Source organism: Protopterus annectens, chromosome 8.part1, assembly GCF_019279795.1.
Source record: "Protopterus annectens isolate FY-2018-M chromosome 8.part1, PAN1.0, whole genome shotgun sequence".
Classification (NCBI taxonomy): Eukaryota; Metazoa; Chordata; order Ceratodontiformes; family Protopteridae; genus Protopterus; species Protopterus annectens.
The window spans coordinates 98,704,854-98,718,831 of NC_056742.1; the positions used below are offsets into that span (position 1 = coordinate 98,704,854).

Sequence of the window (13,978 nt, forward strand, 5' to 3'; positions counted from 1 at the left end):
TAAATTGACCTAAGGTGGAAAGTAAGGTAATATCAGCTGGAAGTGAGTTCCAGGATCTACTTACAGAGTTTGCAAAGAGAGAATCACCGGCTGTGTTATTAATTTTGCTAGTCTGAATTAGTAGTTTGTTAGAGGATCGAAGCGGTCTAGGATTGTTATAGGGGGTGATAATATTTTTAAGTGCAGGAGTATTGTCCGGATTATAGAGGATTTTATAGGCCATAATCAGTTGGTTATACTGGATTAGGCTAGGTAGTTCAAGCCAACCAAGCTGATTTAGATTGATGCAATGATGTGTCCTAAAAGGCAGCCCAGTGGCAAACCTGGCAATGTGGTTGTAGCAAATTGAGAGTTTGTTAAGGACAGTCTTGTTCAAATTCGAGAGTAGAGGGGATGCATACAGAAGGGTTGAAAGAAGGTGAGAGCGAGCTATGGCAATTTTAGCTGGAGGGGTTAGGAAGGCTTTTATTCTGTAAAGTGACCCTAGTTTTTTATTGATGGTTTTGATAGTTTGGTTAACATGTAGGTCAAATTTGAGATTATTGTCTATGATGACACCTAATACCTAATTTAGTATGTGTTCATTTTCTAACATTTGTTGTGTGATGATGCTTAGACAGGTGGGGATCTGTGGTTGCAATGTAAAACTTCCTTTCTTGGTGTCTGTGCTGTCTGTTCCCCAGAACATTGCTTAGGAATTGTTTATGCCCAACTTTCTCTTTATCCTTTAGTGCATTGGCAAGTCTATGAATGTGGTTTGTATCCAATTTGCTTTGCTGACTTTGCTGACCTTGTATGGGGATTTGAAGGGAGTCCAGAATCCTATTAAAAGATGATGCAGTAAGCAACAAAACTGACTCATGTTAAAAAAAAACATGACATGGAGCAGTATCTTCTGAAAAAAAGCATTTTTATGTTCGTTAACTAGTTTGCCAGACTTCCTTATAGTGACTGGCAAAATGTATGCTTCTTGTTTATAAGTGAAATGTTATTATCTAAATGGGTAACATGTATTTTGGCATTTAACCATCCTCAATGGAGCCTTATCTGGTTTTGCCTTAAGTTGGTGAAATACAGTTCTATTAAAAAAAAAAGTGGTCAAAACTGTATTGTTGAAAGCATACATAGAAACTGAGCAATTTATGTAATTTTGAAGTGAATGAAAATTGTTAAAAAGAAAACCTGCATTGCACAAAAATAACAAAGGAGATGCTGTTATAGATTGTTTTCATTTATTTTGCTCTGTATGTATGTATCTATGTCACTTTTTAAAGATGTCATGTTGAAAAAAGACATTTAAAAAAGAGACATAACTGGCATAAAAAAATATTGTCTGATTATAAAAAGTAGAGAGATTTTCAAATTCATGACCCTGTGAATAGGATTGTGCATCGTGTAGCTCTGTAATTAAATAAAACTGGGGTTACTGTTTCAAAGGGGTAAGAATAAGTTCTTTGCAGCAATTCCTTTGGATTAAGTCATTGTTGAAAGAAAAAAAAAACTTTGTGTAGTTAATTTTAAACCAGTTTGCACAGTTCTATTCTGTAATAAAAACAGTTGATGTTAAGTTGTCTATCTCGCCTTCTTTCTTGCTGGTTGGGATCGGAGCCGATCCTCAGCTCTGACTCGGCCATCTTCAAAAGCTCGAGAGCTGTTTACTGGTTCGAGGCTACCCCTTATCCCATAATGCCTAGCGATAGCTACCCAGATCTCGTTTGCCGCTTCAGCTGCGAGGTGTCGTTTTTCTGGCACAGGCTCGTATAAAGTTTTTTGTATAAATTTCTTCACTAGAATTCAACCCTTCTAGTATTTTATTGTTAACGATAGTCTTGTTTTGTGATAGTTAGTTGTTTAGCTTGTAGTATCCCTCCTTTTTCTTGTAGACCTCGGCTAACTTGGAGAGTTCTCCCCCACCCCTACCCCCCTACCTCTTCTTGTCAGGTTAGCCATTTAAGTTAGAGACTTTTCCTTCTACCTTTCTCTTTATAGGCTAGCCATTTTAAGTTAGAGGCTTTCCTATTATCTTAAAAAAAAAAAAAAAACTTTTAGCTATAGTCTTTATAGTAGTGTGTTTTTTGTAGACTGTATATTGCTTCTGGTTGTTATTGTTATAATTGTTTTTTCCTTCTACTTTAAGGATGTCGAAGGAATCCAAGGTTTCTGGGTTCAAGAAGTGTGACTCATGCTGTCAGAAAATGTCTCTGACAGATGGGCATACTTCTTGCGTCTATTGTTTAGGCGCTGTGGACCTGCAGGACTCTTGTTCTATCTGCCATGCCTTTAGTTCAAGAGTCCTGCAGGAGCATAAGAATAAGCTTATTCTTAGGGGTCTTTTAAAACCCCAGGATTCACTGGCCAAGAGCTCACAGCCAGTGAAATCCCCTAAACCCACCAAGCCGTCGGCTCCAAGTTCGGAGCCGTCTTCAGTTCAGGTTTTACCTTCCACGTCGGTTCCAGCTGGCACCGACAAGACAATCTCCCCGTTGGAGCCACAAGAGACTGAGGTCCCCCTCACTTGAATCTGTGCATTCTGCTCCTCGGTCTCCCTTACTTCAGAGCGAGCGTAGTCACCGATCCTCTCACTCATCTCGATCCTCTAGGCTGTCGGATCAAGATGTGGAGAGAGTGGTCAGTAGGTTGCTAAAGTCGCAGGCACTAGCCAAGTTGTTGTCCAGCCCTCCTCAACAGGTATCTGCTCCATCCACTTCTCTCGATGTTCCTCCTCTGACTCCAATGAGTTCGGAGCCGGAGTTTGTTGGGGTTCGAGTAGTGGAACTACACTATCTCTGGTTCCAACGTCGGCTCCGATTCCCTCTATGGTACCATCCATCGAGGGATCTGGGTGCTGGGGCTCCCTCGTCGGCTCTGTGGGGGCGAGTGACATCGGACCCTTGTCCAACCCCGCTCTCCCTCTTAGAGCTTCGGCGCAGGTGAGCTCGGCTCCTACATCGGCCTCGGAGCCATCTCCCTCGGTGCGGAGAAAGATTCCTATTTCTTTGGAACCAGAGCTTTCTCTGCATTGTGGCAGGGACGCCTTCGATGTCATGCAGAGTGTGCTGGCCACTGAGTCAGCTCCACTATCAGCCCCACCGGCTCCATCCCCTGCAGTACCTGTGCCAACCTCTGCTCCTCCTCCAGACCCCAAGCATAGGGAACCGATGCTCCAGGACACCCCATTGGGTGTTTCCTCTTCTTCCGAGGCCTTCCTTCCCTGATCTCTCAGAGGAGCCCCCTCGGAAGAAGTGCAAGAGGAAGCACATTGACTTCCCTGAGTCTGTCACTTCTGATACAGACTTAGATGAATTGGAAGGGTCCCCGAGATCCCCCTCTGAAGATGTTTCCTTCTCGGACATCCTGGAAATGCTCAAGCAGAGGGGGAACTGGAATCCCCTAGCCCCTTCTGAGGATGAGTCTGTATTCCTGGATGCCTTCAGTTCCCGACCCTCCACCTCCTGGGTGTCTCCACCTTTCGATCCACTTTTGACTGTGGTGGCTCGAAAGGTTTGGTCAGCTCCGGATACAGTGGAACCAACTCCGAGGAGACCTGGTAAATTTATTACAGCACCCCAGGATAAGCAGTTCCTTTCGAAAGGTGTCTCTGTTGATGCTATGGCGGTAGCAGCAGCCACCAAAAAAGACTTAGCGGAGACCTCTTTGTCTGTCCATTCCCCTAACAAGGATTCTAGGATGATGGACAGATATGGGAAGCGAATGTTTGCTTCAGCGACCTTCTCTATGTGGTCACTGAACTACCTGTGTCATTTTACTTGACTTCAAAGGGATCTCCTTAAAGAGCTCGGAGATGCCCTCCAAGATCCAACAGCTGAGGGAGCACAAGCCAAGGTAGTTTCCCAGCTAGGGACGCTTAATTCTGTTGTTAACTCCTCCATGAGGCTCATTTCCTATGCAGCCAATGGGGCGAGTAGAGCCGCTGGTACCAGGGTGGCCCTTAGGAGGCATGCCTGGATGCGGCTGTGTAACTTTGCGGAACCCTTTCGAGCATCCTTCACCAACACTCACTTTGATGGTTCCTTTCTTTTTGGACAACAGGTGAAAGACACTTTGACTAGGTGTGAGCAAGAAGGCAAGATTCTCTCTGCCATGGGAGTCCATTTTTCTACTCCCGCTAGACCCTACCCCAAAGGTCAGAAGAGTGGTAAGATGTGGTTCCGTAAATCTCAGTGAGCCTTGCCTGACACACGTAGTGATTTTTCCTCCAGAGGCAGAGGGGCAAACAATAATAATAGATGCCACCCTCTTGGCAGAGGGGGTCCGCAGAACCAGTGCAACAGAGAATCCTTCTCTGATAAGCCCTTTCAGCATCCCTGAAGGGTTGCCCAGCTGCTCATCTCTGGAGGCAGTCGGGGGAAGACTTTTGCCGTACCCAAAAGCCTGGCAAAGTTTAACACAATACAGATGGGTACAGTCCGTTATATCCGGAGGTTACAAAATTCCCTTCCCTCAACCCCCCCTTACAGTCAAGGAAGACCCTCCCAGATGTTCCACCCAATCTGAGGGAGCAAGCAGTAATAGAAGTTTCAAAACTGCTAGAAAAAAGCACCATCCAGGAAGTACAGGCAGACCAGCACGGATCCAGAACTTACTCAAGGTTCTTTTTAGTACCAAAAAAGACAGGGGACTGGAGACCGATGCTGGATCTCAGCAGACTAAACAGGTCTGTCCAAAGAACGAAGTTTTGGATGGTCACGCTACAGTCCATTCTACCCTTTCTGGGTCAGGACAATTGGATGTGCTCTATAGATCTTCAGGACGCGTACTACCATATAAAGATGGACAGGCACTCCAGAAGATATCTTCGCTTCCGGCTGGGGGCCAGTCATTATCAGTTCAGAGCTCTGCCCTTAGGTCTCACCACAGCCCACAGGGTGTTCACCAAATGTATGGCAGTGGTCATGGCTCACCTAAGGCGTCAAGGATTCCAGGTGTTTCCGTATCTAGATGACTGGCTCCTTACTGCTACCACCAGGCATCAACTCATACAAGCACGGGACTACACAATTACAATCTGCTCACAGCTCGGCATCACAATAAATTTCGAAAAATCTGCCTTGTTGCCCTGTCAATCTGTCACTTATATAGGAGCAGACTTAGACACAAGGGATATGTTTGCAAGGCTACCACTAGAATGGGTGCCCACAATTTGTCAGCAGGTACAGGTTCAGATGCAGAGCAAAAGGATCGAAGTCAGGCACGTCCTTCAAACTCTGGGCTCCAAGGCAGTAGCCATTGTCCTAATCCCGCTGATGCGCTTTCACATGAGGATTCTTCAGTGGCTTCTGTTTACGCAGTGGTCTTTCCAAGAGCTACCCATGACGTACAAGATCATGATCACGGATGCATGCAAAAGGCATCTTTCTTGGTGGATGGTCTCCCCACTACTTACTCAGGGCAGACCTTTCATACAACCCCCTCCGGTAGCCACAGTAATGACGGACGCCTCCCTGATAGGGTGGGGGGGGGGGTTAGGACAGTCCAAGGAACGTGGCAACCTCATGAGTACCATCTGCATATAAATGTCCTGGAAATGAGAGCTGTGCTCCTGGCGTTGCAAGCCCTTCAAGACTCTCTTCCTCCTGGGACCATTGCTATTCAAATGGACAACACGTCAGTGGTGTGGTACATCAACAAGCAGGGCGGAACCAGGTCCTACCCCCTGTGTCGAGAAGCGCTCAAGCTTTGGCAGTGGGTGATTTCCTCCCAACGTTTTCTAATTGTGACACACATCCCTGGGAGATCCAACATCATAGCAGACAGGCTCAGCAGAGCTATTCTAATGCCTCATGAGTGGTCTCTGAATCAGGGAATTGCGAATCTTGTTTTTTGCAAATGGGGACAGCCTTGCTGTGATCTCTTTGCCACCCCCTTCAGCAGCAAATGCAGCAACTACTTCTCCCTTCTTCTGCTTACAGGTCACACACCCAGAGACGCTCTAGTCCACGATTGGCCCCAGGGACTTCTTTATGCCTTTCCTCCATTCTCTCTAATACCCAAACTTATACAGAAAACAATATCGTTGGGTTGCAAAATGATCCTCATTGCTCCCTACTGGCCTCGACAGATATGGTTTCCGTTCTTGCACCGTTACCTTCTTGATCAACCCTGGACACTGGACCCAATTCCAGACCTCCAGGTTCATCAATCAGGCGGGTTGCATCAATCCCTAAAAACCCTCCAGCTCACAGCTTGGTTGCTCCACTTCCAACCTTAGCCAGGCTTCTCAGCAGTCCACGACATTATTGTGTCCTCTCACAAGTCTACAATGAGGAAAACTTATGCTAGCAAATGGAAACGTTTTTCTTGTTGGGCAAAGACTAGGAATGTGGATCCCTTCTCAGCCCCAGTCCACGAAATCTTGGAATTCCTAGCTCTACTGTTTCATTCCGGGTCCGCTGCTTCTACGATCAGGGTACAAATGGTGGCCATTTCTAACTTTCATGTTGGTTTTTCGAATTCTAACATTATGTCTCATAAGCTATGTAAAGCTTTTTTGAGAGGGGCAACTCTTCTTAAGCCTCTAGTGAGAGATCCCCCTCCTCCTTGGGACCTTAATTTAGTCCTAACATCCTTAATTCATCCCCCCTTTGAACCAGCAGCTTCCTGCTCTATCAAGTTCCTGTCTTGGAAGACACTCTTTCTGGTAGCTATTACTTCATCCAGACGTGTCTCCGAACTTCAGGTGCTACGTGTTCGTCCTCCTTACTTGGTTTTTCATAAGGACAGGGTTGCTCTGAGAACTAATCCCTCATTTCTCCCTAAAGTCTGCTCAGAAAGTAACTTAAACCAATCTATAGATCTTCATGTGTTTTTCACTAAACATACCAACAAGGCAGAATACAAACTACACCAATTGGATGTTCATAGGCAATTGTGCTTTTACCTGCACAGAACTAAAGAAGTAAGGAAATCGGACCAGCTATTCCTCTCTTATGCCTTGGGCAAACAGGGTCTCCCAGTTTCCAAGTTAACCTTGTCCAGATGGTTGTCACACACTATTTCTTTCATTTATCAGCTAAGGGACAAAGAGTTGCCTATTAAACCGAGATGTCATTCTACTAGGGCCTTGACCACCTCTGTAGCCTTCCAATCCAGGTTGCCCATGGATTCTATTTGTGCAGCTGCCACGTGGGCAAACCCTCATATCTTTATTTCTCATTACAAGTTGGATGTGGTCTCCAGGAGCAGAGCCGACTTTGGGTCCACTGTTCTGAAGAGTCTGTTTCACTGAGCCACATGGGATTTTAGGTGCTAGGGACGCTGTCCCAACCAGCAAGAATGAAGGCGAGATAGACAACTTAACATAAAGAGATTATGTACCTACCATAACGTTCCATGTTAGTTGTTTTCATCTCGCCTTCCTTCTTGCATCCCACCCTCCGTTCCCCTGTCCTAGTGGATCGAGAGGAGTTTTTTGTTCTGTTTCACTGGCTGTGTGTTCTCTTTTGTCCTTTTTTGACTTAAGAGAATATGGTAGGTATAGTCAACTAGTTCTTGACTGATTTATTATGTTGTTATGTCTGGAGTTAGCTATTTCCAGCAAGATCTGGGTAGCTATCGCTAGACATTATGGGATAAGGGGTAGCCTCGAGCCAGTAAACAGCTCTCGAGCTTTTGAAGATGACCGAGTTGGAGCCGAGGATCGGCTCCGATCCCAACCAGCAAGAAGGAAGGCGAGATGAAGACAACTAACATGGAACGTTATGGTAGGTACATAACTTCTTTTTTCATTCCAGTCTTCTGGAAGACAGGTAAACATCACTACTTGCTTTAACTGTAACATATGTTAAGGAAGTTTCTGTAGTTGGAGGCAGGTATCCTATGTTAGGAAGTTGTCTTGAGTTTGGTACAAGTAATCAGGGCTGGGAAGGAAGCCTGAGTCATTGGATACAGATAACCTAGCTTGACAGATGAATATAGGTTATTGTGAGTAACTCATCTTAGGATAGCAGTTTGTGTTGTTAGTTGGCACATGGGAATGGTGGAATCATCGGTGAAATCATTGGCTAACACAGTAGCTCAAGTTTAGGAAATCTTTGCGTATTGGAAGATTATAAGGTTGGTTGCATTAAATATTGATTTTTATGTGTATTTCAGTGCTTCTTATTTGTGAGGTGAAAATAAAAGATGGAATGCACAGAATTGTATCTTTATTCTGTAAAAGAAGTTAAAGAAAGTAGAAGTTGGAAGCCCTTCTGTTCGGCCACCATTTTGACCATAATGACCTCATGCCAATGTTTATGGGTCAGGCTGCACAGACAAGCCTTCCCATGCCATTGCAAAGGTTGCACCATTTGGTCTAGCATTTCACAAAAGTTGGTATCCATCTTGTTTTGGGAAGGAAGAAGGAGCACTGAGAACTGTGTTCGTGGGTATAGAAGCAAATAGGAGTGTAAGATTGTTATCACTATTACAGAGGCAGACAAGAGGAAGGTAGAAAGACAGTGGTCATTAATACAGAGGCAGATGGTGAGTTGAACTGTCATTATGTTTGGGCAGGGGACTTTCTGGCCATGTACACCAAGGTAAATTGGCCAAATTGTCAATATGAGTGCAGTTGTAGCATGTCAGCTGAGTACCAATGAGAAGTCATCTTTAAACAGATGCATATTAATATACCAATGCAAAGTGTATTGTTGCTTATGTCTTTATTTGTTTTACAGCCTGGCCCTGGACCACAACTTGTGAACAATGCTGATCTCCATCTCCTCGGATTGGATGGGCTTCTTAAGAAGACCAGTTACACATCATCATCATCTTCAGAGAGTGAAAGGACATCAGTGTAATCTCATACTCTCTTGGAAATTTTCTCAGGCAGTTTTTATAATACTTGATACCGACAATACTTTTGCTAAGCAATCCGTGATAATACTAATATGTGAATAAATGATCTGTTTTGAACTACATATTAAATATTTTGACTTGTTTTAATTTGAAGTAAATTATTTTATGTATGATACTTTGTTTCTTTGATATGATCTTTCAATAAAAGGCTTATGGCCTGCAACCTTGCTAATGCTGAAGTAGCCTTCTTATTTATTATTTATTTATTTATTGACATTTATTTATCAGAAAAGTCCACTGCGCCACAGAGAACCCATTTTCAGAGGAGGCTTTTATGAAAGAACAATGAGCTTCAAGAAAGGAGATTATTGTATTTTAATGAGACAATACAAAAACAGATAATTAAGACTATGATTGCAATGAAGTACATGAGAATAGGCAAAATGTAGCAAAATAATGGGAACAATTTGAAAGAGCGGTTGTTAGATACGTAGTATAGACTCAACGTAGTAGAGTCTGAAATGACAGGTTCTAAGACCCAAAATTATTTAAATGAGAATATAATACAAATCAGTATTATAGAGTTACAAAGATGCAGTGGAAATTCAGGTGGAGGAGGTTGATGAGAAGAGTTAGGAGGTAGAAGGAATTAGTGTAGATGGTTATAGTCAGTAGAAGTGTGGAGAGAAAAAATTAGGCAAGTTCTGGTGAAGGTGTAGAACATGAGATGGAAATTAGGCCACTTCAGGAGAAGCTACAGCATAGAGAGAAAGTAAGGCTCAAGAGGGAAGTGGGGATAGAGATGCTACTAGGAATGAACAGGGCTAGATTTTTTTTATAGTAGGCAGCTGAGTATGAGGAGAGAAAAGGTCAGGTAATGGCTTCATTGGTGGCAGTATGTGGCTTTTTACAGTTGCATATCTAGTTGGAGAGGAGATGATTATGCAGGGTGGTTTTGAAGTTAGAGAGATGTTCACTTCAAATAGAGGGAGGAAGGTTATTCCAGGCTTTGGCCATGGTCCAAGGGTAGAGTAATTTGCCTACATGAAGGTTTGGTTTATGGGTTTGGAGTAAGTGTAGGTGTTCTGAATGTAGTTGCCTGAGAGGGGAGTAGGGGATAAGTAAGGAGCTGAGACTAGGGCAGTCATGTGGTTTGTGTGATGTGGTTAGTTGCAAGAGTAATAGGTGATGCGGGAGTTCTGACCATTGTAGTTTTCTTAATGAATTACAGTGGTGGGAGGAGTTAACAGCTGCCTGTGGCAAATTTGGCAATCTTGTTGTAGCACGATTCTAGTTTGAGTTTCAGGGAAGACTGTAGATTAATAAACAAGGGTGCACCATAGTTTAGTGAAGGTAGGAGATAGGAGAGGGCTAAAGCTTGTTTAGATAGTAAGGAGAGAAATTTGTTGTGTCTGTACAGAAGCCTAGTTTTTTATGGGTTGTATTAATGTTGGATTGGATGTGAAGGTCACACTTGAGGTTTTCATCTATTATGACTCCTAATTTGATGTTAGTAATGAGTTCGATTTTAATGAAGTTTAGAGAGAAAATAATGAAATTTTCTTTAAGTTCTGTATTTCTTTTCGGGGTAAATACCATAAGCTTAGTTTTTTTTAGGGTTGAGAGAAAGATGATGTTTATAGAGCCAAGATTCTACTGTACTGAATGCTGTTTGTGTCATTTGTTGAAGAGATGCAGGATTGGGTGCAGAGCAGATTATAGTTGAATCGTCTGCATACTGTACTAGGAAGGCATTTGGAATAGTTTGGTGCAAATTATTTATAGATATATTAAATAGAAGACGTCCTAAAAATCAAGCCTTGTGGGACGCCTGTGAGGTTATGTAGGTAAGGAGAGATAGAGTTTTGTCATTTAACAGCATGTTGCCTGTCTGAGAGATAGCTTTTAAACCAGTTAAGAGACTGAGAAGATAACCCTATAGAAGAGAGTTGACATAGGAGAATGGTATGAAATAGTGTATCAAAGGCTTTTGAGAGATCCAGAAAGAGAGCTGACACTGTATGGCCATGGTCACGGGCTTTGTTAATGATATCCAAGAAAGAGATTAAGGCAGTTGAAGTACTATGCCCTGGACGGAATCCATGCCGGGTTGGTGAGAGGATATTGTGATTTGGAAGGTGATGGATGAGTTGTTTATGGATACATTTTTCCAATATTTTGGAGATTGGAGATAAAATGGCGATGGGCTGGAAGTTTGAGATATCAGAGGAAGGGCTATCTTTATGAAGAGGGAGGATTATAGCTTTCTTCCTTCTATCTCATCTTAGGCTAAAACTTCAGTAATGCAAGTTATGTACTATTATTTTTGTACATAACATTGTTAAACATCTTTGTTGCTCAGCAATAGCAAAGTCTGTATCTACATGTGGCAGTAGAACAGGCCTCACAGACACAATTTCTGTTTGCAAATGGAGTTTAGTTCAACTGTAAAAGAGAAATGTGTATTGCAGTCATGTGTTACTTCATATAGATATGTGCAGTAAGCTAATGCGGACTTGGGATATGGCACGAAAGTTACATCCTGTAATGCCAAGACAGCTTCATGAAACTGTGAACTGCAAGATGTTAAAAGAAAAACTTATCTGTGTTGTAAGAACTTTTTGCAGCTAATATGAATACCTGTCCTTAATCCATCTCAATCTGTTACCAAATGAAAAAAAGTCATGTGAAAACTGTCGTCCCTAACCCTGAAGATGCCATTAACACGAAGGGAGTCCTTTTCACTTAATCTTGTCACAAGGCTATGCTAGTCTCTTGACAAGTTCTGCTTTCTGGTATTGCCCACCATCCAACTTTAGCTGTTCTTCTTGCAGGGATCTTAGGCTCAAGATGACCCGGAGTTTAGTGCCCACTGACATTTTAGAACTGCTGGCTTGGTGTTTGTAGTTGCTTGTGGAAGTGGATGTGATTGGTATCTGTCTTTATAGGTACTAAATTAATATTGAAAATGGATAACTGTTATTGTAGAGATTGTTTGTGCAGATACTCTTAAATGTAGCACTTATGAGTTATTGGTAACTCTATCCCTGGAAATAAATAAAAGTAAAGCATTTTCATAGTAAGTTAATGCTCCTTGTGTTAAATGCTGCCCCTCTTTTGGTTATCTTGTAGGCTGAAACTAAACTGTGTACAGTACTCTGTACCTAATGTGTGTTCCTTAATTAAAATTGTGGCCTGAAGAAGGTCTGTATTTGATCGGTTTGCTTACATGGCAGCACATTTATAAATAAAGTTAATATATGGATCAGTTTGGAAAGTTTTTGGAAAGCATTCATGAGAATGGAGTAGTCTTCCCTGAGTTTAGAAAAGTAGGCCTGAGAAGTTGATATACAGGTGTAGTGGGGGAGGCAGTGTGTGTCAGGTGATTCTTATGAGTTGTCAAAGTCTGTTATTTATGTTTCTCTGGAACTTTCTAGCAATACCTTAGGTAGGCACAGAAGTATGGAGGAGGATAATGTTGATTAGTATGGGAGAAAGTTTTAGCAGGCCAAGGAAGGTAACGTAAAGACAAATATCAATATTTATGCTCATCATTCTCTGCTGTGAACATTAGATTGATGTGCATTCATTCACAGAAGCAGTGGTCCTAAAGAACTGCAACTCTGTAATGAACTAAAGGGATCACAAAAAAAAAAGCTCTGAAAAAACTGCTAGGAAACTTGTTTATAACAGTGATTACTCTTTTTAAGAGATCATAAGGAAAGTATGGAATCTGAAAACTGGGGAGGAAAGATGCAATTCCATTTCGTATGAGTGGCTAAAGAGCAGATGAGATGAATTGGTGTCCCATTAGTTTGAAGACGGCAGCAGAGAAAAGAAAAAGTATATTTATGAAAGAAACATGTAGAGACTGACCATAGACACATGGGCTACTGTATCTAAGACAGCATGACATACAGTGGAAGGGCCATGTTACATTAATCTGCTAATTATTTTTATTGGATCAGTAAAGATGTGTATCATGTAAGAACTGTAGTATACACATATCTAAGAAAAGTATTTTGCACACCGTCTCAAAAAGTTATCAGCCTTGCTTTGTGTATATTACTGTTTATTTAATTTCTTTGAAAAAGTAACCAATGCAGTAGATGATGGTTATGCAGTACATACAGCATACTTGGACCTGGTCAAGGCCTTTGGCACTATTCCCCATGCGTGCATTATTGACAGACTTGTAAAGCCTAATGTGGAGTGAATGGCTGGTTGTCTGAGAGAAGCAATGCAGTTAGAGTCAAAGGTGTCATTTTCAAAAAAAAGGTCATCATTTGAACAGGGCTCAGTGTTGGGCTGTCTCCTGTTTGGCATCTATTTCTCACACCTTTAGGCCAGCATTTCTGGCCTATTGTTATCAAATTTTGCAGGTGACTGTAAATTAGGTGTTATTCAATCTTCCTTTTACAGTTGCTGCAGTATGGTGTAAATGTTAACAGTTAGTGCAGGGGCATTAGTCTTACATTAAATGTGGAAAATGTAGCATAATGCATTTTGATAAACAAAAAATATATACCTGTGCAGTACCTACAAGCATTCAGTTGGGATCAGTGTACCATCCTAGTACATAAATGTAAAGTAAGATTAAAAAAAAATCACATAACATATGGGTGGCATACCCCTTCAGTCAGATATCTAGGCAATCTTGTTGATAACTTCTTATGATTTCACCATCACATTTCCATATTAGTAATTCAGACAGCCTTCTATCTGGTTCATTTAATTTCCAAAGGCATCTCCACTGGATATAAATAAGTCTTTAATTTCCTTTTATCCATATCTCCTCAGATCCAGACCATTATTGAACATAATTTATTTTATTTTTATTTGTGCTTTGTTGACTAGTTTAGTCCCACTGGGCCAATGACCTCTTTTCAGGGGAGATCCGAGGTGGTATTCATACTGATTAGGGAAAGTTTGGCCAGGGCACAGGGGATCCTCCCTGTCTCTTTGTCCTTCCAGCAAGACTGCAGTGGACCACAGGGCATCTGCAGTATGGAGGGCAACAATACTGCTATCATTTTGGCAGAGCTATCAGATGTTTTAGGTCGCTCTAGTGAAATAATCTAAACAAATTTATCTGCTGGAGGATTACCTGAAGAGGAATTAAACATTTTATTTATGGAAGATGAATCCTCAGAATTAAAAGCTGTCCAGTGGAGCCAAA

At 42.1% G+C, this 13,978-nt stretch overlaps 1 protein-coding gene across 1 annotated transcript in view; it reads left to right on the forward strand.

Moving 5' to 3' along the window:
- Window positions 1-9,038, forward strand: part of MVD (mevalonate diphosphate decarboxylase) — a 372,131-nt gene extending 363,093 nt beyond the window's left edge. Inside the window, exon 10 of the mRNA XM_044081710.1 lies at window positions 8,679-9,038. Within this exon, the coding sequence (XP_043937645.1) occupies window positions 8,679-8,801 (123 nt within the window). The 3' untranslated portion in view covers window positions 8,802-9,038. The remainder of the gene's footprint in view (window positions 1-8,678) is intronic.
- Window positions 9,039-13,978: the final 4,940 nt, after the last annotated feature.